Source organism: Chiloscyllium punctatum, chromosome 1, assembly GCF_047496795.1.
Source record: "Chiloscyllium punctatum isolate Juve2018m chromosome 1, sChiPun1.3, whole genome shotgun sequence".
Classification (NCBI taxonomy): Eukaryota; Metazoa; Chordata; class Chondrichthyes; order Orectolobiformes; family Hemiscylliidae; genus Chiloscyllium; species Chiloscyllium punctatum.
Window position 1 is genome coordinate 143509314 of NC_092739.1, and position 25285 is coordinate 143534598.

Consider the following 25285-nt stretch of genomic DNA (forward strand, 5'->3'; position numbering starts at 1 on the left):
GAAAGGGGCTCTGGTTGTTTGCCTAACATAAATCAGAGTAAGTAGGAGTAATGGTAAAATAAAAACAAGGATCCATATTTCATTGAGTTAAAAATGTCTGGGGAGCTTAGGACCATGATATGCAGGTGCTATACTATTTGGGAATTCCCAGGCTCCCCTGGATGGCCATATGTGTAGGGGTGCCTCCAGCTAGTGCAACTCTAGCTTTGGAGCTTGAACTGCTGCTGAGGGCATTAAGGAGCATTTGCAGAGCAGAGGTTGGTGGACAGCATATTTCAGTGTGTGGTCACTCCACAGTTTAAAGAAATGTAAACAGAAAAGGAATGGGTGACAACCAGACAGAAGTAGGGGGCCAGGCAGACAGTGACGGAAACCCAAAGTCATGCACTTGCAAACAACCTTTTGGCATTAGAAAACAATGAAAGTTACTGTTACTCTGTGGAGGCCAACCAGAACCAAGGTGATGCTGTGGGAGGTCTAGCAACTCAGAGATGGGGAGGACGAAATGTGGAAGGCCAGTAGTGGTTGGGGATTTGTTAGTGGAGGAGTAGGCAGATATTCTTAAAGCCACAGACGTGATATATTGCCTACTGGATACCAGGGTAAAAACATGTCCGGAGTCTGTGACCCCTATTTCTAGAATTCTAAACCATAGAAAACTTCCTCCCTGAATCTAGTGTGGCTAGATCTGCTAGAATTTTAAATTTTTCAATCAGATCCCTTTCAGTCTTCTAAACTTTAGTGAACACAGATTCAGTCAAACTAAGCTCTCCTCACACGATAGCCCTGCCATTCCTGGTAGCAGCCTAGTGAACTTTCGTATTCTCTCCATTGTAAATATATCCTTTGTTAGGTAGGGAGGCCAAACCTGCACAGTGTACTCCAGGTATGGTCTCACTAAGGTTCTGTATAACTGCAGTAAAACATTCCTACTTCTGAATTCAAATCCCCTTGAAATGAAGGCTGACATAACATCTGCCTTTTTATTTTGTTAAAAGACAAATGCTGTGGATGATGGAATCTGAAACAAAACACAGAGAATGCTGAAAAGGTGCAGCGGATCTGACAGCATCTGTAGACAGTCAGAGTCATACAGCACAGAAACAGATCCGCTGTCCAACCAGTCCATGCCGAACACAAACTAAAGTAGTCCCACGCTCCTGGTGCATATCCCTCTAAACCTTACCAATTCAAGTAATCATCCACATGTCTTTTAAATGTTGTAATTGTGCCCACATCCACCACTTCCTCAGGACGTTCATTCCACATGAGCACTACCCTCTTAAAAAAAATTTGCTCCAGTCTTTTTTTAAAAAATCTCTTTCCTCTCACCTTAAAAATGTGCCCCCCAGTCTTGAAATCCCCTATCCTAGGATAAAGACAACTACCATGAACCTGTCATTATGTTATATGCTTCTATCCAGTCACCTCTCAACCTCCTAAACTCCAGTGAAAAAAGTTCCAGCCTATCCAGTCATTCTTTATAACTCAAACCTTCCATCCTGGGCAACATCCTGGTCAATCTCTTCTGAACACTCCCCAGCTTAATAATAAGACCATAAGACAATATGGGTGGAAATTAGAAATAGTAAAAGGAAAAAGTCACTGATAGACATAAGTTATAATGCACCAAATAATAATATCACAACAAGGCAAGCAAAAAAACAAAGAAATAATAGATGCATGTAAACATGGTAAGGCAATTATCATGGAGGATTTTAATCTACAAATATTGGTCAAACTAAGTCAGTCAAGGCAGCCTTGACTCCATAGAATGCATCAATGATAGCTTCCTTAAACAATATGCAATGGAACCTACAAGGGAGCAAGATATCCTAGATCAGGTCCTGTGCAATGAGACAGGAATAATTAATGATTTTATAGTTAGGGATTTTCTTAGAAGGAGCAATCAGGTATGGTTGAATTTAAAATATAGATAGAGGTTGAGAAGGTAAAATCTAATGCCAGTATCTTGTGTTTAAAGAAGACTACAATGAGATGAGGGAGGAATTGATTAAGGTAGACTGGGAGCAAAGACTACATAGTGAGACAATTGCGGAATGGTGGCAGACTTTCAAAGCAATTTTTCTCCGTGCTCAGAAAAAGTATATACCAGTGAAAAGGAAGGACCATAGGAAAAGGATAGCCATGGATAACTAAGGAAAAAAAGGAGGGTATAAAATTGAAAGCTAACACATACAAAGTGGCAAAGATTAATGAGAAAATAGAAGATTGACAAATCTTTAAAAGGTCAACAAAAAGCCATCAGAAAAGCTATAAAGGTAAGATAGATTACTAGCTCAGACTATAAAAACAAACAGCAGAAGTTTCTACAAATAAATAAAATGAAAAAGAATGGCTAAGAAAAACATTTGTCCTTTACAGGATGACAAGGGGGATTTATTAATGGGAAATGAGGACGTGACTAAGGCATTGAAGAGATGAGGACCTAGAAAGGATCATTATGACTAAAAAGGTAAAGTTGGGCAAGTTAATGTGGCTAAAGGTAGATAAGTCTCCTGGCCCTGATGGAATGCATCCCAGGGTACTAAAAGAGATTGCAGGGGAAAACAGCAAATGCACTCATGGTAATTTTCCAAAATTCATTGGACTCTGGGGCAGTTATGGCAGATTGGAAAACAGCAAATGTGATGCTACTGTTTAAAAAAGCAAGCAGACAAAAGGGAGGTAACTATAGGCCTGTGAGTGGGGAAAAATGCTTTAATCTACCAATAAGGAAGAAATAGCAAGACATCTAGAGAGAAATTATCCTGTTGAGTAGACACAGCATAGGTTCACAAAAGGCAGACCATGTTTAACTAAGTTGCTGGAATCCTTCGAAGACGTTTCAAGTGCAGTGGACAATAGGGAACATTTCTAGAAGGTATTTGACAAAGTGCCATACAAAAGGCTGCTGCATAAGATAAAAGGTGCACCACACTACGAGTAATATACCAGCATGAGTAGAGGATTAGTTAACGAAAAGAAAGAAACGAGCGGGGGTAAATGGATGTTTTTCTGGTTGGCGATCAGTGGCTTGTGGTGTGCCTCAGGGATCAGTGCTAGGACTGCAATGATTTACAATACAAGATGTTTTAGAGCTTGGGACCAAGTGTAGTGTGTCAAAGTTCACAGACAACATGAAGATGAGTCATAGATCAAAGTGTGCAGGGGATATAGATAGGCTAAGTGATGGGCAAGGGTCTGGCAGATGGAATACAATGTCAATAAATACGAGGTCATCCAATTAGGAAAGAATAACAGCAACATTAGTTAATACTTAAATAGTTAAAAATTGCAGCATGCTGCTATACAGAAGGTGAAAATGTGTTGCTGGAAAAGCGCAGCAGCTCAGGCAGCATCCAAGGAGCAGGAGAATCGACGTTTTAGGGCATAAGCCCTTCTTCAGGATTCCTGAAGAAGGGCTTATGCCCGAAACGTCAATTCGCCTGCTCCTTGGATGCTGCCTGAGCTGCTGCGCTTTTCCAGCAACACATTTTCAGCTCTGGTCTCCAGCATCTGCAGTCCTCACTTTCTCCTGCTATACAGAAGGACCTGGATGTTCTTGTGCATGAATCACAAATTGGTTTACAGGTGCAGCAGGTAACTAAGAACACAAATGGAATACTGCCCTTCATTGCTAAATGGAGTATGAAAATAAGGAGGTAATACTGCAGCTGTTTATGGTGTGGTGAGGCCACACCTGGAGTACAGTTTTGGTCTCTTTACTTGAGAAAGGAGATTCTAGCCTCAATATAAGGGAAAATCAGGTTTTGGACTGAGTTGAGGAAGAATGTCTTCACCCAGACAGTTGTGAATTTGTGGAATTCCCTGCCCAGTGAAGCAGTTGAGGCTACCTCATTGAATGTTTTTACATGTATATTTTTGAAAAGTTAAAGGAATGAAGGATTATTGTGAGCAGGTGGGTAAATGGAGCAGAGTCCACAAAAAGATCAGCCATGATCTTATTGAATGGCAGAGGAGGCTCAACAGGCCAGATGGCCTACTTCTGCTCCTATTTCTCATGCTCTTATGTAAATACAACTGGGCCCAAGTGCTCTGGGAGCAGCTAATTGCAGATAAAACTGTGTCAGAGCAATGGGGGGCATTAAAAGGACGAAACAGAGAGGGTTAAAGGCATAGGGCAGAACCAAAACCAGAGAACCCTGATGTCAAGATTAGGAAAGAAGCTCATGACAAATGCTAAGGGCTCAAAGCTGAGTCCCTATGGAAGTATAAAAAGTGCAAGAGGGAACTTAAAAAATAAATTAGAAAGCTACGAAAGTGCATGTGCAAGCACTGACAGTTTGAATAAAGAAAAACTCAAAAGGGATTTTTTAAATATATGAAAAGACAAAGAACAATCAGGGAAAAAGTAGGGCCCATGATGGATCACATAAGTAATCTGTGTGTTGGCCCATAAAATCTGAATACTGTCTTCAATTAATACATTGCATCAGTCTTCACAATGGAAAAAGAAGAAACAAGTATAAACACCAAGGTGAAATATTTTAAGAAATTAACATCGAGAAATAGGAATTACTAGTGAGCACAGTAGTCTGAGATGCAGATGCATGAAAACACCACCTGCAAGCAACTTCCATTTGAAGTCACACCATCCTGGCTTAAAATTCAATCATTTTTGCTTTATTGTTGGTGGATCAAAATCCTGGAACTCTTTTCCAAACAGCATTGTGGGTCTACCTATGAGGACTGTAGCAGTTCCAGAAGCTCACTACCACCTGCTTCAGGGCCATTTAGGGACGGACAATAAATGCTAGTTTAACCAGCTGCACACACATTGCTTGAATAGATTTTAAAGAATATCTTCATCATTACAAAAAACTCAAGCTGTTGTACCATCACTGCAATATTGGCAAAAAGGGAACAATACAAAGGAACTGTAAACCAGATTACGAACAATGTCAGGTTCTTTAGCAAGGTACCTGTTACGGAGTGAGCCGGTTAGCTCTACTGGCTAGATTGGTAGTTTGCAATGCAGAGTGATGCCAACAATGTGGATTAAGTTTCCACATTGGCTGAGGTTACCACAAAGGACTCTCCTTCTCAACCTTTGTCCTTGCCTGAGGCATGGTGACCCTGAGATTTAATCAACTGTGATCTTTCTCTAGTGAGAGTAACAGCCCTCCGTCAACTTTATATCTGTTATGCACCATAAGTCATACGTGATTACAACAGCATTGCAAAAGTCTTAAGGACAAGTTAGAGGACGAAGATCTGTTCTGGTTATACCATACCATCTCCAAGAAATACGAAATTGGATTTGACAGTGCATCCTGATAGCCAAAGAATGCAGAGATACATAAAATGTGCAAAGTACAGAATACGTCTACTGCATAAAAGGTCAAGTATCTCAGCATTTGAAGATCCAGTATATAGCCTGATGGCTAAGGTTTACCAATGTCTTTGAAATTTTAAATGGACGGCCATTTATAGTGGTAATGAGGTTTACTACATCCAATTGTATTACCACAGGAGTCAAACATTATTCCATATAGATCATGGCAGAAATCAGTCGTAGTACTTATGCAAATATACATCAGTAAAAAATGTTGAAATTTTAATGAATCTACTCACCACTCTTTCCTTTTTAATCATGGCCTTCAGCCAGCTGAAATCTACTCCCTTATACATTACAGCAACAAACAGCATATAAGGATCGTATTCAAACTGAGATTTTGGTGCTCCCTCTGGATAGCTCATTCTTATAGTGGTTTTGTTACCGACATCGTCAGTGAATCCTTGGATTGGTGCATTGTTCAACCTAAGTGAGATGAATATACATTTGGTAGGTAATTAAAACCACAAAAAAACTTAAATGGCAGTGTTCTGTTTAAGGGTATGTGTGTAATGAGTTCAGTTAAATGGAATACTTGAATTGGCATGGTGTGCCTGAATGGTTACTTCATGTAATCAGACATGGTGAAATTAACAACTAGTCGGACAAGGACTTTTTTCTCCCCCAACCAACACGATCACGATAGCATTCCAAACTTCTTAAGGGCAAGTCAGAAGACAACGATCTGATCTGGTTATCATATGACAAAGAGTCTTTGTCAATACATCTTGATGTGCAAATTGCCATTAGACTTAGTTAACTGGATTTCATGTATTCAAAAAAAATTGACTAATTGGAATGTAGCCAAAACTGTAAATACCTCCCACATGCAGGCAATCAGGATGTTGTGTTCTTTGCATGGAGCCAAGTATGTGTCTATGTCTCTAGAGAAGAACTAGTAATAGGAGGGTTTGACCAGGTTACCAGGTCTCATGTAGGAACAAGAAACACTAACTAGACAAGAAATTAGGATCTTTTAAGAGTTGAGCAGCTACTGAAATTAAAACATGAATCATGAGCAAATTTGTACAGTGTATACAGACTAAAGTGCTAAATTTGCACGAGGGAAGAAATGTCAATTTATGGGGTTTGACATCCAAACTAAGAGGATGCTATTCCTTTGGCACCAAAAAAGGACCAGTGTCTTAGCAAATCAAGTAACTAGAGTAGTGCACAGAGCTAGCGTCCACATTCACAGGCTAATAGGAAGTCAAACAGAATGTTGCCCTTTATTTTAAAGGGAATTGAATATCAAACTAGGGTGGTTTTGCTAAAACTGTACAAGCACTAGTCAGATCACAACAGGGATACCGCAAGCAGTTTCAGTTTCCTAATCGAAAGAAGGGTATACTGGCATTGGAGGCAGTCCAGGGAAGGTTCATTAGGCTGATACCAGGTATTCAGGGGCAGTCTTATGAGGAGAGGTTGAGTAGATTGGACATGTACACACTGGAATTTAGAAGAGATATAACCTTACTGAAACACACAAGATTCTTAAGGGGCTTGGCAGGGTTGATGCAGGAAAGTGGTTTCCCATTGTGGGAGAATCTAGGTATAATCTCAGAATAACATGCTGTACATTTAAAACAGATATGAAGAGGAATTTCTTCTCTCAGAGGGGAGTGAAATCTTTGGAATTCTTTATCACTGAGGGCGGGCTGTTAAGTATATTCAAGGCTGAGAGGAACAGATTTTTAAATAATAAAGGAATCAAGATTTATAGGGAAAAGTAGGGAGGAAAAGGTGAGGATTATCACATCAGCCATGATCTCACTGATTGATGGAGTAGACTTGATGATTTGAACTGCCTGCTTCTGCTCCTATGTCTTACAGTTTCAAATGAAAGGGTGGAGGAAGGGAAGAATTACGAAACTGTAAATTCAAATACAATAAGGCAAATATTAAGGCTGTAGAGTAATTTGGATAAAATAAGCATAGGAAGGAACAGAAAAAATAAAGGTAAAGAGCCTTAAGGGGCTATGAGATATCAGAAGAAAGAAAAGATACTGTTTGAATATGCAAAGCGCTCTCTGAAAAATTGATGTTGCCCAAATCTAATTGCTTCTGAACTGAGTGCTTTCGCAGCCATTTCCGTGGGCAGATAGGAGTCAACCATATTGCTGAGAGGATTGGGTCGCAGATAGGCCATTTAGTTTATCAAGTCTTCTCTGCCATTCAATGATATCATGGCTGATCTGACTGCAACCTAAATCAACTTTCCTGCCTTATCCCTTAATGCTTGACTCCCTTACCTATTAAAAACCCGCCTAGCTCAGCCTTAAACATATTTGTCTGCACAGCTTCTATCATGTAGAATTCCACAGACTCTCTACCTTAAGAGATTGCTCTTCCTGTCTTAAATAGTTGACCCCCATACATGCAGAATATGCCCTCGGAGACTCTCGAAGGTGAGATCCCAGACTGCCCCTCAAGGGCTTACAACTAATCTTTGCCACATTATATTTTCTTCTCAATTTGCTACCAACCTAAAAATCCTGTTAAATTATGGTCAGCTTGAGATTCAAGATGGCGGCGACCCAGTAAGTCTGAGTCTGCAATGGTCTACCTAAGACTCGGGCAAAGTGAGGCACCCACCTTCACCTCACCCTTTAGATCATTTAGGATAGCTTTTGTCCAACGTATTCAGTCATTTTACATCAAATTTGGATATTCGGGGTTTCTTTTAAAATGACTAAGGATAAAAACTCCCACAGCTCGCAACAGGCAGGGACTCCTTCCCCACCCCCTCCCGCAGCGCAGAGGCGTCCGTGGCTGCTTCGAGGGACTTGCCTGTAGTGGCGAGCCTGCTCTCCAGGATCACCAAGCTTCAGGAGAAGATCGATGCTATCATTGAGGAGACACGGTCCAGGTGGGAGTCGATCTTCGTCATGCTGCAGAAGCATGACTGAGAGATCGAAAAACTCGGAACAGCGCGTCGGAGGGGCAGAGCAACGGGCCGCGGCCTCGGAGACGGCTACCAAGTCGTCCTTAGGTCAGGTCTGGGCTCTCAAGCAGCGAATCCGGACCCTGGAGGAGTGCATCGATGACCTCAATAATTGGGGTCATTGGAAAAATATTCAGTTGCTGGGCCTTCCCAAACGGGAAGAGGAAGGCCAGCTTGTGGACTTTTTTGGAGCGATGGCTCCCACAATTATTGAAGTTGGAGTCAGGACTGGACTAGGTGCGAGTGGAGTGGGCTCACCTGGTTGCTGTGAGCAGGCCCGGGTCAGAACAGCACCCCTGCCCAGTTCTAATCGACTCCAATGCTACAAAGAAAAACAAATGTTCCTGGAAGCCTCCAGAATCCTGGGGAAGGACCCCCAAGCCATGATGCACAAGGGTTCCAGGATAATGTTATTTCAGGACTTCTCCCCAGCTGTGGTCCGCAAGAAGAGGGCATTCGATGAGGCAAAGAAGTGTCTAAGAGACCTAAATATTCAATACCCCATGGGTTATGCGCAACGCTGCGCCTCACCCATGGAGGATCGGTTTATAACTTCAAATCACCAGAGAAAGCAAAAGAATTCTTGGACTTTCTTAAATAGACTGTGGGACTCGAACTGTATGGATAAAGACTTTATTTTGCCCCCCTTTGTTTTCTTTTTCATCCCTCTTCCACTCATCTTTCCCTGGGAGTGGGGGTGGGGGGGTGGGGGTGGTTACTCACTTTTAACTAGTGTTTTATAAAATCATTGAATTTGTTTACTCCATTTTATAATGCCTGGGCCGAGGGCAGGGCCCTAGCTAGGAGAGGTCATGGTGGGGTTAGTGATAGGTAGTTATACCCCCTGGGAGCAATGGGGAAAGTTTCATTTCAAATACGTTTTGCGTTTTTTAAAAATTTGGGAGTAGTTTTTGTGTTGGTTTAAATGTTTTAAAGAATTTTTGTGTTTGTGAATTTTCTATGGTCTTTATTCAAGGTCTTTTGGGTGGGGTTCTTCCTCCTGGGGAGTCTCGGGCTTTTCTGGACGATCATGGCTAGTCATTCGTTGAGGTGGTGCACCTGGAACGTCAAGAGGAGTAATTCACCAATCAAATGGAAAAAGATATTATCAAGTCTTAAAAAAGAAAGGGTCAATGTAGCTCTTTTACAGGAGACACATCTACTTGATAAAGGACACTTAAAGCTACAACAGGGTGGATTTGATCAGACTTTCCTTTCATCTTTCAGTTCAAAAAGTAGGGGAGTAGCCATTCTTAATCAGAAGAATCTTCCTTTCCAAATGTTAAGCCAGATAAAAGATGAGTCTGGATGGTATATATTGATCAAAGTGCTAACACATGGAGAGGAATATGGAAATTTGAATCTTTATTGCCCCCCCCGCCACACCCTTTTAAATTTGTAACAGAAGTGTTCTCTAAGTTGATGGGTTTTGGGGTCCGCCCTACAATTATAGGAGGTGATTTTAACTGTACTATGGACCCAGAAACGCATAGGATACTCGGAGCACCACGGGTATATCTCTGAGATCGAGACAACTGGCGGATCTGAATAAGGAGCTAGAACTAGTAGAGGTGTGGATGTGCCTTCATCCCCAGGGTAGAGACTTTACTTTCTATTCTAACCCACACAAGTGTCATACCAGATATGTTTTTGATATGTTTTTTGCCCCTTCGACCCTCTACCCTAGGGATGAAGGCACCTCCACACCTCTACTAGTTCTAGCTCCTTATTCAGATCCGCCAGTTGTCTAGATCTCAGAGATATACCCGTGGTGCTCCGGAGGTATCCTATGCGTTTCTGGGTCCATAGTACAGTTAAAATCACCTCCTATAATTGTAGGGCGGACCCCAAAACCCATCAACTTAGAGAACACTTCTGTTACAAATTTAAAAGGGTGTGGCGGGGGGGCAATAAAGATTCAAATTTCCATATTCCTCTCCATGTATTAGGACTTTGATCAATATCTACCATCCAGACTCATCTTTTATCTGGCTTAACATTTGGAAAGGAAGATTCTTCTGAATAAGAATGGCTACTCCCCTACTTTTTGAACTGAAAGATGAAAGGAAAGCCTGATCAAATCCACCCTGTTGTAGCTTTAAGTGTCCTTTATCAAGTAGATGTGTCTCCTGTAAGAGAGCTACATTGACCCTTTCTTTTTTAAGACTTGATAATATCTTTTTCCATTTGATTGGTGAATTTGATACGGTCTTATAAAATAGGTAATATAGCTATTTCCGATGAGGCTGCAGTATATATGGAAGTCAAGACTAGGGATGATAGGATAGGCCCCTGACATTGATGTATGGATCCCTGCTTATTGCAGGATAGCAAATTTATAAAGTATTTTTCACAGGAATTCAAAACCCTCTGGGAAATTAATTTAGGTATGGCCAGTAACCAGTCGATGATGTGGGAGACCACTAAGGCGTATGTACGAGGCTTGGTCATCACATATTCTGCGATCCGGAAAAGATAACAGCGCCTGCTCGAGGCTCGCTTGAAGGCAGCTGAGACAGCGTACGTTGACAGGCCTTCCATTACTAACCTACAAAGGATCATAGCCCTTAGGGCAGCCTTGAATATCGCACTTACCCAAACAAAGAGGGAAATATTATTCGCAAAGCAGAGATTATTTAAATATGGTGACAAGCCTGGCAGATATCTAGTGTACCTTGCTAGAAAGAAAAGCCATCAAGTCCATTAGAGAAAGTGCTGGTACCTTGACTTGTGAGTGTAAAAAGATCAATTCAGCCTTTAGAAAGTTCTATTTTGAACTATATAAATCGCAGGACTGGGAGGATAGATCTTGGAAGATGGAATCCTTCTTTAAAAGTTTGGCCTTCCCGGGCTTAACCTCAGAGCAGGTGTCAATCTTGAATGCCCCCCTGACAACCCAAAAAATACTGGATGCGGTTAGGCAGCTTCAGAGTGGCAAAGTGCCTGGGCCAAACAGATTCCAGGTGGAGTTCTATAAAGAATTTATAGGGGAACAAGCCAGGCCACTTATAAATACGTACGATTACTCACATAGTCAACACCTTCGTTGAGAGAAGCAAGTAACTCTCTCATTCTTAAAAAGGGAAAGGCCCAGAAGATTGCTCATCATATAGATATCCTTGCTAAACGTAGATTTCAAAATTCTTTCCAAATGTTAGCATTAAGACTGCAGAAGACCTTACCATAGGGCTTTTGCCCGAAATGTCGATTTCAAAGCTCCTCGGATGCTGCCTGAACTGCTGTGCTCTTCCAGCACCACTAATCCAGAATCTGGTTTCCAGCATCTGCAGTCATTGTTTTTACCATCATAAAAGAGGACCAAACGGGGTTCATAAAAGGTCACAGATCAACTAACAATATTAGAAAGGTCTTAAATATGATGCAAGCCTTTCAACAAGGAACAATACCGGGTCTAGCTGTCTCCTTGGATGCAGAGAAGGCATTTGATCGGGTAGTATGGCCATATCTTTTTTAAACACTGGAAAGGTTCGGTGTCGGAGAGGTATTTACTAAATGGGTTTCAGTATTATATAATGATCCCAAAGCAGCAGCGATCATCAATGGTTTAGGCTCGGATAGCTTTCATATTGGCAGGGGCTGTCGTCAGGGATATCCTCTTTCACCATTATTATCATTCACGTTAGTGATTAAACCACTAGTGGAAGCTATACGAGCTGACCCTAACATAACAGCTCTGAGGGTTGGATCAGGCAAGCACAAAGTCACTCTCTGTGCAGATGATGTCCTCCTCTTAAGTGATCCATTGATATCCGTTCACCACCTAATTCAAGTGATCAATCTATTTGGTATGCTCTCACGTTATAAAATCAATTTTATGAAATCGGAGGCCATGCCATCGGGAGGTCTTGCCAATGTATCCAATCTACAGGACGGATCTTGCTTTCCCTTTCGGTGGTCACCAGAAAGTTTTCTATACTTAGGTATTTTTATCACTCCGGTATTTGGTCAGCTGTATAAAGCCAATTTTGTGCACTTATTAGAGAAAATAAGGCAGGACCTTCAGCGTTGGGGAGATCTCCCAATATCTTGGTTAGACTGAGTAGCCTTGGTTAAGATGAATATTCTACCTTGTCTTCTATATCCTATGAGAATGCTCCCCCTGATGCTGCCGAGACAGGCGTTGCGTAAGTTCTAAGACTGGCTCGACTCCTTTACTTGGAATCAAAGACGGCCCTTTATCAAATTACAAAAGCTGGAGTTTCCGCAAGAAATGGGAAGACTTTGACTTTCCAGATTTCAGGAGGTATCAATTGAGCTCTTTATTATCCTATATAGCTAACTGGCTCTCTTGTGACCCACAATCAATATGATTAGATATTGAGACCTCCTGAGCAAACTGTTCCCATACCAATCTTTTATTTATGGACAAGATGAGAGCTATTATGGACTATTGTAAAAATCCTACTGTATTAAATACAATTAAAGCCTGGAGGATAATGCAACAAGATGAGGGTAACCTGCAAAAAACCTTCCCTTACACCCCTTTAGTAGGAGCATCGGGATTTCAGCCAGGGACGAGATGCTACATTTAAAACTTGGAAGTCCAGAGGTATCTCCTGCTTGGGAGACCTGTTTGATGTGGAGGTTATGATGTCCTTTGAGCAGTTGCATCAGAAGTTTGGACTGCCTTACAGGGATCTCTTTTGGTATTTCCAAATATGAGACTTTATACAAAAGAAGACCACACTGAGAGTTAACCCCTACAAATCAGATAGGGATAGGAGAATGCTATGGCCGATGGGGCTGCCCTCAGTCAATAATCTTTATCACTGACTATACAATAAGGTATCGAAGGACATGGAACGATTATTTAAAACCTAGAATCAAGAATTAGAGTTTGAAATCTCTTTAGAAATGTGGGAGGACATCTGGGAAAATGCCAGAAAGATCTCTATTTGTAATAGAACTCAGGTTATTCAATTAAAGATACTTCGCAGGACTCATATGGCACCCGAACGACTCACAAAATTCAAGACAGAAACATCCCCAATGTGGCCTAAATGTAAAATTGAAGTTGGCACTCTCACGCATTGTCTATGGACATGCCATAAGATCTGTAGGTATTGGAATAGAGTAACGAATGCCTTGACAGCGATCTTGGGTACAGAGATAAGATTGGATCCAGTATCCCTACTTTTGGGCTCTTCAGAGTTTCCCTCCCTGGATGTGTACGGGAGGAAATTATTTGCCATTCTCTTTTATGCAAGGAAAAATATTTTAGTGAATTGGGTAGCTGAAGGCCCCCCAGGACTTTCAAATTGGCACAGGATAGTCATAGAATATATTCCCCTAGACTTCCTCACAAATATGATGCACCAAAAAACGAAATTATTTTATAAAACATGGCAGCCCTTTTTGAACTACATCAACACAGATATTTCAGCATACTGTCCAGGCTTTTGTCTGGCTGTGGTAATGGTTCTGGCTGGTTCAGGGACCCCCAGGAGGAGGAATCCTGTATAAGTACAGGTTCCATTATGTCTTGATGTAAATCTATTTTGAGCATGTATCTAGTTATTTAATTATTTTGTCATTTACTGCTAGTAATGTATGATATTCAATTTTATGTTTTGGTTGTTTGTCGGATAGATTTGTAGTAGTTGGGTTTTTCCCCTTTTTTTGGTTTTTCTTTCTTATTTAATTTTATACTGGTGCTTATACTTGTTGGTACTACTTTTGAGATTTTGTAAAAAATCTGAAAAATTTTCTTTTCAATAAAAATACCTATATTAAAAAAATCGTGGTCAGCTTATCCTTTCTCTAGGATCCTTCTTCCTCACTAGAACATATATCTGTGCTGAGAGTCACTAACTATTTCCTTAAACATCAGTCACTGTTGATCAACTGTCTTAGCCCAGTAATTCAAAGACAGTTCAGCAACAATGGCAGATGTTTAAGGAAATAGTTTTGTGACTCCAATGAGGTCACTGTCTCCCCAAAATCAAAAACAAATTTGGTCTGATAAAAATTTAGCTCAGAATATCAAGATATAGATTCACTTGAGTTGAGCAAAAAACAGGGAGAAAGTACCACCAAATGCAATTAATGACCTGCTTACAAGAATTAGAATATTACACAGTTAAAAAAAAAATCAATAAATTAAGAATGCTGCAAGGATGGTACAGCATTTAGGTATGCCATGAATACATGGAGTAGGCTGTCTTGTATCTAGTAATGGACAGTGAGGCAGGTACAATAAATGATCAGAGAATAAAACATCACCTAAGAAGTAGTGATTATAACATAATAGAATTTAATATTAACTTTGACAGTGATAAATTTGCATCAGAAACAACTGTCTTTTACTTAAATAAGGTCCATTACGATTACAGTTAGCGAATGCATGAGCAGGAATGACAGTAAGCAAGCAGTGGCAGATATTGAAGGTCATTCATGAGTCTCGGGAAAAATTCAACCCACTAAAGAGCAGATTCTAAGTGAGGGATAAACTGACAAAGGCTAATCAAGAAAGTTAAGAGTTAAAATGGAAAGAAAAACCATAGAAGGAGGCAAAAGTCAGTGATAGTCCTGAAGACTGTGATAAAAGGATCCAACAAAGGAATTCAAAAAAGATATTAAAGACAGAAAATATGCCATGAGGCAAATATAAATAAATACAAAAACTGACAATAAGATATAAAGGAAGGGAGGTCAAAGATGAACACAGGTCCTACAGAAAATGAATTTGGGGAGACTGTTATTGGGAACAAAGAACTGACAGAGGAATTAAACAGTTTTTTCATGGTGAAAGATACTTTGAACATCCCACTGATAAAGAACAGAAGGTGAGGAATTAAGTACCAGAACCATTACTAGGGAAGTATTATCTGACAAGCTTACTGGGCAAAAGGTAAATAAGTCTCTAAGCATGCATTCAAGGATTCTGAAAGAGATTTGCTATAAAGATAGTGGATGCTTTGGTTGTACTTTTCCAAAATTCTTTGGATTCTGGAGAAGTACCTGAGAGTTTGAAAACTTCTAAAGCAACACCATAGTTCAAAAAGCAAGAGGCAAAAAGTGGATGACTATGGAATGACACGGTGGCTCAATGGTTAGCACTGCTACCTCACAACACAAGGAATCCGGGTTTGATTCCAGCCTCAAGCAACTGTCTGTGTGGAGTTTGCACATTCTCCTTGTGTCTGCGTGGATTTTCTCTGGGTGAAGTTATGAAGTTGTTTTGGAAGGGAGAACAAAAGACCAGAAAGGTTGTAACAAAAGGACTTAGGGGTACTTGTGCACGAAACACAAAAAGCTAGCACACAGGTGCAGTGAGTAAATAGGATGGCAAATGGAATGTTAACCTTATTTCATGGAGGTTGGAGTATAAGAATAGGAAAGCTTTACTGCAACTGTACAAGGTGCTGGTGAGAGCAAATCTGTAGACAGTTTTGGTTTCCTTATTTAGGGAAAGAATTTCTTTCGAGGCAGTTCAGAGAGGTTCAATAGGATGCTCACTGGTATGCGAAGATTGTCTTATGAGCAACGGCTAAACAGGTTGGGACTTGAGAAGAATGAGAGGTGATTTTATCGAAACCTACAAGATTCTCAAGAGGCTTGAGACAGGGCAAATGCTGAAACAGCATTTCCCCTCATGGGAGAGTCTAGGACCAGAGGGAACTCTCTCTGAATTAAAGAATGCTGATTTAAGACTGAGATGAGAGAATTTTTTTTTTTAATTTCAGAGAGTTATGCAGGACATCTCTGCAGGAGTTCAAGATTCAGTGATTGTAACACCACTGAATGTCAAAGGGCGGTGATTAGATAGTCTCTTGTTGGTGATGATCATAGTCTAGGCCCAAACATCTTTACTTGCCTCATGGAGGGAAGGGACCTTCCCTCCATCATAAGGTCTGAAGTGAGGATATTTGCTGATGATTGCACAATGTTCAGCACCATTCACAACTCCTCAGGTATTGAAGCAGTCCAACAAAATCTGGATTATATCCAGGCTTGGGCTGACAAGTGGCAAGTAATATTCATGCCACACAAATGCCAGACTATGACCATCACCAACTAGAGATAATCTAAGCACTGCCCTTTGACATGCAATCGTGTTGCAATCACTGAAATCCCCCCAGCTAATCAACATCCTAGTAGTTATCATTCACCAGACACTGAACTGGAAGTACTACATAAACAGTGGCTACAAGAGCAGGTCTGAAGCTAGGAGTACAGCCGGAAGTAACTTACCTCTTGACTCCCTTAAGCCTATCCATTATCCACAAAGTATAAATCAGGAGCGTGATATAATAATCTCCACTTACCTGGATGTGTGCTGCTTCCACAACATTCAAGAAGCTTGACATGATCCAGAATAAAGCATCTTGCTTGATTGGCAGTATATCTGCAAACATTCACTCATGCTCACTAGCAGCAGTGTGTACTATCTACACCATATACAACATAAATTCACCAAAAATCCTCAGAAGCAAATCTGTAGACCGTGTTGGTTCCCTTATTTAGGGAAAGAATTTCTTTCGAGGCAGTTCAGAGAGGTTCAATAGGATGCTCACTGGTATGCGGAGATTGTCTTATGAGCAATGGCTAAACAGGTTGGGACTTGAGAAGAATGAGAGGTGATCTTATCGAAACCTACAAGATTCTCAAGAGGCTTGAGACAGGGCAAACCACTTTCGTCTAAAAGGACAAGAGCAGCAGATATTTGGAAACACTACTGCCTTGAAGCTCCCCCCCAACCTCCCACAATCCATTCACCATCCTCACTGGGAAATATAATCACCGTTCCTTCACTGTTGCTGAGTGGATTTCCTTCCCTAATGGCAATGTGGGTCAACCCATAGGTGGACTGCAGAGGTTCAAGCTCATCACCACCTTCACAGACAACTAGGGACAGATAATAAGGTGGGTCAACCTGCAGCTCCCACATTCCACTGTCTCATAAAGTTTCATTATTATATCCCAACTTTTGTATTCTATACTTCTGCTAATAAAAGGAGGACATTCCATATGCCTTCTTTACTACCTTATCTATTTCTGCTGCTACTTGTGGAATTCCTGGCTCAGTGAAGCAGCTGAGGCTACCTCATTGAATGTTTAAGGCAAAGATAGATTTTTGAAAAGTAAAGAAACTATTAAGGGTTATGGCAAGCGGGTGGGCGGGCAAGTGGAGCTAAGTCCACTTCTGTTCCTGTTTCTTATGTTCTTAAGGGATCTGTGCACTGGAAAGGGTACTCCCTTTCACTGTTCAACCTCCCTAAATGCATTACCTTAAACTTACAATTGAACTCCATCCGCCACTTTCCTGCCCACTCCACCAACCCATCTATATCATTTTGGAGCTATCCTCCACACAGCCAATTTTTGTGTCGTCTGCAAATTTCCCCTATGTTCAAGTTCAAATCAAGTTCAATTTAACATGTATAAAAAAAAGATCAGTCCCAACACAAAGCCATGCGGAACACCACTTGAAAACAGCTTTCCGAACCACCTGCCTTGCTTCAGTCCTCAGAATGGAGTCATTCAGCAAATATGGATTTTCATTCAGCAAAGACAGAATGTTCTGAGGTGGGCAATAAAAGCAGTTTTGCATCATGAATCAGCAAATGGTCTGCCATCATCTTCCCACCTCTGGATTATTTTCAATGAGATAGCTTGTCACCCTGGACATGAAACTCAATTGAAGTATCTAATAACAGCACTCTTCATAACACCTGGTATTTCTCTCCAAGGCTGAAGCTTAGCAAATGGATGAAGATAGTTTCGAGAGCAGTGCAGGGATACCTCTTTAATTACACCACTTCTCTAGCTCCCTGGTGCAAAAGGTGCATCAAGGGGCCACATTTGTGGCTACAGGCTATTCTATGGAGGAGTAAAGTCTTCAAAAGGCACTTCTATTTTGTCATTTACCTATCTATATCGTAAATGCCCAACTCTCCACATGGCCTCGCCAGCTAGAGAACCATTGATAATTCAGTTGACTGTCCCAATTGATTGCCTCTTGGGACCTCACCCAATCTTTTAATGGGGCACTACCTTGAAAATCCTTACACAGTTTAGTATTTCCAGTTTCCTGGCCTGCAATCCATCCTGAAGTCATGCTTAAAACCCAAGAATGAAAAATCAGCCCTTTCTATATTTATTTATTGTGAAAGACACAAAACCTAAAAAGAGAGAATCAAAGAAGCAGCATGAATAATGATCTTGAATTAGTATTTCAAGAGAAGCGAGGACTAGAGATTAATGTGATTAAAGTCATCAAAGCCCCTAAATCTGATGGCACACATACAAGCTTTTTTTTAAAATGACTACAGAAGGGGATCTAAGATGGCGGCGATCTGAGAAGATCACACTGCAGAGCTTCGCATCGCAGGAGCAGGACAGGTCATCAGGATTTCTTGGGGTGTTGGAAAGATTGTGGAGCCCAAAGAAACATTTAAAAATTGACTTACCTGTATTTTCAGCTGTCCAGAAATGCCTAAAAAGGGAGGAGGAGCATCTGAGGCCAGGCCTGCAGCTCAGCCTGCAGCAGCCTCATAGCAGATTACTCTCCAGGACCTGGTGAACCAGCTCTCAAAATCTCGCGTTATGTTGGGGAAACAGATTGAAGATAAGCTGGCTCCAGTCTCTCTCATGCTGCAGAAGCATAAGCAGCAGCTGGGAGACCTGGAGAAGAGGACGGATGAGGTGGAGCACAGGGTCACACTGGTGGAAGCTGATGCCAGTTCATTCAAGGAAGAGATCCAAGCCCTGAAGACGCAGGTTCGTAATTTGCGTGACCATGTGGATGATCTTAAAAATAGGGGGAGGAGAAAAAACATTCGGATCATCGGTCTGCCTGAGGGTAAGGAGGGTGAGCGGCCTGCGGAATTTGTTGAAGATTGGCTTCCGAAATTCTTTGACTTGGAGACTGGCATGAGAGGATTGAAGATAGAGAGGGCTCACCGGATCGCAGCACAGAGGTCGGGTCTGGATCAGTGCCCTCATCCTTTCCTAGTGCGGTTCCATCATTACTGGGATAAGGAGAGAGTAATGGAGGCTTCCAGACTCCAGGGGAAGGATCCAAAGGCCCTAATTTACAAGGGGTCTAAGATCATGTTTTTTCAGGACTTTTCAGTGGCGGTAATCCAGAAACGAAAATCATATGATGGTGTCAAGAGAAGATTGAAGGACCTTGGGATTCAGTACTCCCTGACATATCCGGCAGTGCTTCGGATCACCTTAGATGGATCCATGCATCTCTTTGACACATCAGAGAAGGCAAGAGACTTTGTGGACAAACTAACCTAAGTTAAACAATTGTAGTATATATAAATATTGTTGCTTGGGTATGTGTTTATCATTCTGTAAAAGAAATGGAGGAAATCCGGTTGGAGCTTTGTTTATCCCCTTTTTTCTCCTCTATTGATAATAATTTGGTTCAAACTATGTCTGGCGGTGGTTAAGATGTACATTTTAAATTTCTAAGCTAGGACATACCAAAGGATGGGTGGGGTATTTATTCCCCTTTTTTTTTAAAACTAAAAAATGTTTTTTTAAAAATTCATATTGATATTCTATGGGGTGTTTATTCTTTTTAGCTTGTGCTTGCGATGCGGCTCTACCTGAGAGAAGTTAAGGTGGTTGAGATGCCTATTTATGGGCAGTTCGGGACGGGTAGTTGCCCCCTCCAGGCAGGGGGTGAGTTCCCCTACTCAGTGCTATTGGAGCTTGATATGTTGGTTTGTTTTCTGGTTTTTGTTTTTTATTTTTAATAATTTTGTATGTTTGTTAAATGTAGTGGTTTTAGTTTACGTAGTTTTTATATTTGGTGGATCATGCGACACTAAGGCTCAGCAATTCGGGTTCCTCCTCTCTGGAATTTAAATGTAATTGCAGAAGATTATGGCTAATGATTTGATTAAATGGTGTACCTGGAATATCAAGGGAAGTCACTCACCAATTAGGAGGAAGAAGGCACTCTTGAGACTGAGAAACGAGGTTGATATTGCTTTGTTACAGGAGACACATTTGGATGACAAGGAGCACCTGAAATTACAGCAGAATGGCTTTGACCGAGTTTGTTTTTCATAATTTAATACCAGAAGTAGGAGAGTGGTTATATTGGTTAGGAAAAATCTCTCATTTAAATTGTTGGAATGTGTTAAAGACACATACGGGAGGTTTGTAATTCTTAAAGCCTTGATAAATGGGGAAGAAAATGGCATTTTAAATGTTTATTGTCCCCAGCTCATCCTCTTAAATTCTTGGTAGATGCTTTTTCTAAACTGATAAGTCTCAAGTCTCGGCACATCATTATAGGGGGAGATTTTAACTGCCTCATGGACCCCACAGTAGACAGGTTGCCTAAAGGTCCCTCGAGACCCTCTGTACAAACTAAACAGTTATTGGGTTTGTGTGGGAAATTAGGATTGGTGGACGTCTGGAGGTGTCTCCACCCTACAGGTAGGGATTTCACGTTTTTCTCCAATCCGCACAGATGTCACACGAGGATGGATTTTTTTCTGACCCCTGCGGTAACCCTGGATCTGGTGGCATCCTGTACGATTGGTAATATTGTCATCTCTGATCATGCTCCAGCGTACCTCATGGTTAAAATTAAGGATGTTACAGTGGATTCAAGGTACTGGCAAATTGACCCCTTTATTCTCATGGACAACAAGTTTGTGGAGTATTTCTCTAGGGAATTTCAGGCATTCCTAGACATCAACATAGGCTCGATTGATAACTCATCTATTCTCTGGGAAACTGCCAAAGCTTATGCGAGAGGGTTAGTTATTTCATATTCCACAAGTAGGAAGCGGCAGAAGTGTGAGCAGCAACGTCTCCTTGAAGCACGGTTGAAGGCAGCCGAGAAGGCCTATTCTGACAGACCTTCATTGGTCAAACTACAGAGAATTACGGCACTGCGGTCTGCACTAAATTCCACGCTCACACAGACGGCAAAGAAGGAGCTGGCTTTTACAAAGCAAAGTTATACAAGCATGGTGACAAGCCAGGTAAATACTTAGCATACCTTGCCAGAAAGAGAAGTGCCCTACAAACCATTACAGCAATTAGGGAAGGGTCTAGGAACCTAACATGTGATTCTAAAAAGATTAATGTGGCATCCCAGAGATTCTACTCTAAATTATATCAGTCTGAGAATTATGAGGAGGGGCAGGCCAAAATGGAATCCTTTTTTAGGGATCTGAAGCTCTCAGGTGTGACTCCCGAACAACAGTCCTTTCTCAATGTCCCATTATCAGAGCAAGAAGTGCAGGAAACTGTGAGGCAGCTTCAGAGTGGAAAGGCGCCCGGTCCTGATGGACTTCCCAGTAAATTCTATAAGGAATTTATAAGTATACCGTCAGGCCCGATGCGGAATATGTTTAATGATTCATACAATCATGTTTGTCTCCCACCATCTCCAAGAGAGGCCAATATTTCACTTATCCTTAAAAAAGGGAAGGATCCGGAAGACTGTGCTTCATACAGGCCCATCTCGCTCTTAAATGTGGACTTTAAGATCCTTTCTAAGGCTCTTACATTAAGGCTGGAGACTGTGTTACCCTCTATTATTAAAGTGGATCAGACGGGCTTCATAAAGGGTCGCACATCCTCCAATAACGTTAGGAGGCTGCTGAACGTAATTCAAGCATGCCAACAGCAGTCAATACAGGGATTGGTGATTTATTTAGATGCAGAGAAGGCATTTGACTGAGTTGAGTGGCCGTACCTTTTCTATACTCTAGACCGGTTTGGTCTGGGCGAAGTTTTCATAAGATGGGTAAAGGTTCTCTACAGTGTACCTCTCATTGTGGTCATTACCAATGGGGTACGATCGAGCAATTTTAATATTTCTAAGGGCAGCCAGCAGGGCTGTCCCCTTTAACCATTACTTTTTACGTTGGTGATTGAACCGTTGGCAGAGGCTATTCGTGGGGATCTCAATATATCAGCTCCAGAAGTGGGGGTCAAAATTACATAAGATCTCACTGTATGCAGATGATGTTCTAATTTTTCTTGACAAATCCAGCAGTTCCAGTGCCTTGCCTGATACAATGCATTCACACGTTTGGCGCTTTTTCAGGGGATAACATTAATTTTGCTAAATCAGAGGCTATGCCTATAAGACCATAAGGAATATTCTCCCTCATTTGCTATACCCTATAAGGATACTCCACCTGATTTTCAATAAATAAAAACTCAGGAGACTGGACAGTTGGTTCAGCTCCTTTATCTGGCACCGTAAACAGCCCCTCATTAAATTAGCCAAACTGCAGTTGCCTCACAGATTGGGGGGAGTAGACCTTCTGGACATTAAAAATGACCAATTAAGCTTGCTTCTGACCTACGTAAGTGATTGGGACCCTCTTTCAATATGGCTAGATATTGAAGTCTCCCAGGCAAGGTGTCCCCTTACCAGTTTGCTGTTTTTGGACAAGGTGAGGACAGTTAGGGAATATTGCCATAACCCAATAGTCATCAATATTGTTAAAGCATGGAGGGCAATTCGGCAGAGGGAAGGTAATATTGGCAAAACATCTTTGTTTACACCTTTAGTGGGGATGCTGAGTTTTCAACCAGTTATGATAGATTCAGGCTTTAAACATTGGGCAGCTAGGGGTATATCTTGCATGGGTGATTTATTTGAGGGAGATGTAATGATGTCCTTCGATCAGTTAGTATGGAAGTACGAGTTACCTAATAGAGACCTCTTTCATTTTTTTTCCAAGTTAGGGATTTTATTCAAAAAAGCACCAAACTTTTGACTGATCCGTACAAATCTGACATAGAAAGAGGGGTACTAAGGGCTAAGAGTACACCCTCTGTCAGTACTCTATATCACCAATTGGAGGGTGCCACCTCAGATGAGTCTGATCGACTGTGCAAGATGTGGGAAAGAGAGCTGGGTGTTGAAGTTTCTTCAGAGGCAAGGGAGGATATTTGGGAGAAGGCAAGGAAGATATCAATTTGCAATAGGACCCATGCTTTACAGTTGAAGATTCTCCACATGGTCCACTTAGCCCCAGACCGTTTGTTAAAATTTAAACCAGGAGTATCTTTAGCATGCCCCAGGTACAAGGTCTGTATGGGTACTCTTACCCATTGTCTTTGGTCTTGTGATAGGCTTCAAACATATTGGAGCGCTGTGGTGGGTGCAATGGAGAGGATTTTAGGAGTAGGGGTGGAGAAGGACCCTATTTCGCTCCTTTTGGGCCAACCCAATATATTTCCTGCAGACTCGCATAAGGCAAAACCTTTCAATGTTCTTACATTCTGTGCAAGGAATGTAATCCAATCTTGCTAGGTTGGATATCAGAAAACCCCCAGGCCTGTCAGGTTGGCGGAAGATTGTTATGGAGCATATTCCCCTGGATTTTCTCACAAATATGGTACATCACAAAACTGAGAATTTTTACAAGACATGGCAACCCTTTTTGAAATACCTGGACACAGATTTATCTGCCACACTAACAAGGGCTTTTATATAGCCGTAACGATTGTGTTTCATGAGTCCAATATCCAGGGAGGAGGAACTGTGAATGTATGAGTGTTTTGTTTGGCTGGGCTGAGTTATTACTATTTATTTGTTTGTTATTAGGTATTTACTTAGTTAGTTAAATAGCTAGTTTAGGTTTTTTTTAAATTTTATACTTCTCTATATATGCTTATACATTCGTATAGGAAGGTGGGTTAGGGATTTGTTTTTATTATTTGGGTTTAGTTTTGTACTATTTTTGTATTGTTTTGAATTGCATCGTTTTGTATTTGTTGTAATATTTAAAAATCTATTTTTTCTTAATAAAAATATATTATAAAAAATATTTTATAAAATGACTACAGAGATATAGTGGATGCATTGCTTTTCATCTTCCAGAATTCTTTAGATCCAGAACCAAAGATTTGCAGATAGCAAACATTAGCTTAGCAATCATGAAAGGAACGAGAAAGGAGGAATTATAGCTAGTTTGCCTGATACCAGGAGGAGGAAAAATGTTTCAACTTATTATTAGGAACATGATAGCGGGAACGAAGAAAATCTTAAATTATTAACAGCACAGAGTTGAGACATATTTATTAATATATTGTCACCGTTACCCAGGTACAGTGAAATGTATACAATGTCACCATGCTCTGGCGCCATCTTGGATTACTGAATAAATTATATAAATTATAAAATTCTGAATAAATTGATATTACTGAAACAGCTTCAAAAGTTCATCTTTCCCACTCTGTAAACTTCAGCCTCTCTGCTCCTCCAATCGTCGCTGTCTAACATCATCCCCATAGTCCTTGCAATGTGTTATTTTTCTGGTCGCATCATCACTTGTGTCCGCCTTCTCCTAGCTAGAGACAGTCATGCCTCCTCTGATGCGGGACATCGACCAATGGGTCCTGGCTCAGCGTCTACCAATAGGTTCATCTTCTGCTGCCACCAACAAAGATGGAGTGGGGCTAGAGATCGCAGGGCCCTGGCCTCCCACAAGAGGACATCAGAAAACAGCCCCAAGGCAACCAACAGCCATAAAAACATCATCAAGCTACTCAGCTCAAAATTCAACAATGAAGCAGTGTGGATGCATCTTGACCATGAGTGATTGAGCCCCCTGCTCAGGAGCAGTTATCTGCTGACCCCACCGCCATCTTGCTAGAGTCCATTATAAAAGATTCAACTGCAGAGCACTTGGATTTATGAAAGGAAAATGGTGCTTGATAAATCCTACTGGAAGTTTTCAAGAATGCAATCAGTAGAGTTGAAAAGGGGGAGCCAGTGGGCGTGGTTTATTTGGACTTTCAGATGGCTTTCAATTAGGTCCCAAGAAAGAGATTAGTATGTAAAATTAGTGTATGGGATCAGGGTAGTGTACTGACATGGAAAGACAGTAAACAAACAGTTAAAATAAACAGGTCTTTTATCAGGTGGCAGGTAATGGTAACTAAAATGGAGTAATGCTGGGATCAGTACTCGGACCCAGCTATTCACTGTGCATATATTTTATGGTTTAGAAGAGGGA

General features: G+C 41.1%; 1 protein-coding gene across 5 annotated transcripts in view; it reads right to left on the bottom strand.

Moving 5' to 3' along the window:
- st3gal5 (ST3 beta-galactoside alpha-2,3-sialyltransferase 5) overlaps positions 1-25285 on the bottom strand; it is an 84505-nt gene that overhangs the window by 8094 nt on the left and 51126 nt on the right. For 4 of the 5 annotated variants that reach the window (XM_072576185.1, XM_072576194.1, XM_072576175.1 and 1 more), the window contains one exon: positions 5599-5785. In XM_072576185.1, coding sequence (XP_072432286.1) covers positions 5599-5785 — 187 coding nt within the window. Of the gene's footprint in view, positions 1-5598; positions 5786-20223; positions 20330-25285 lie in introns of those variants that run through there. The other variant, XM_072576213.1, reaches the window with a different exon arrangement.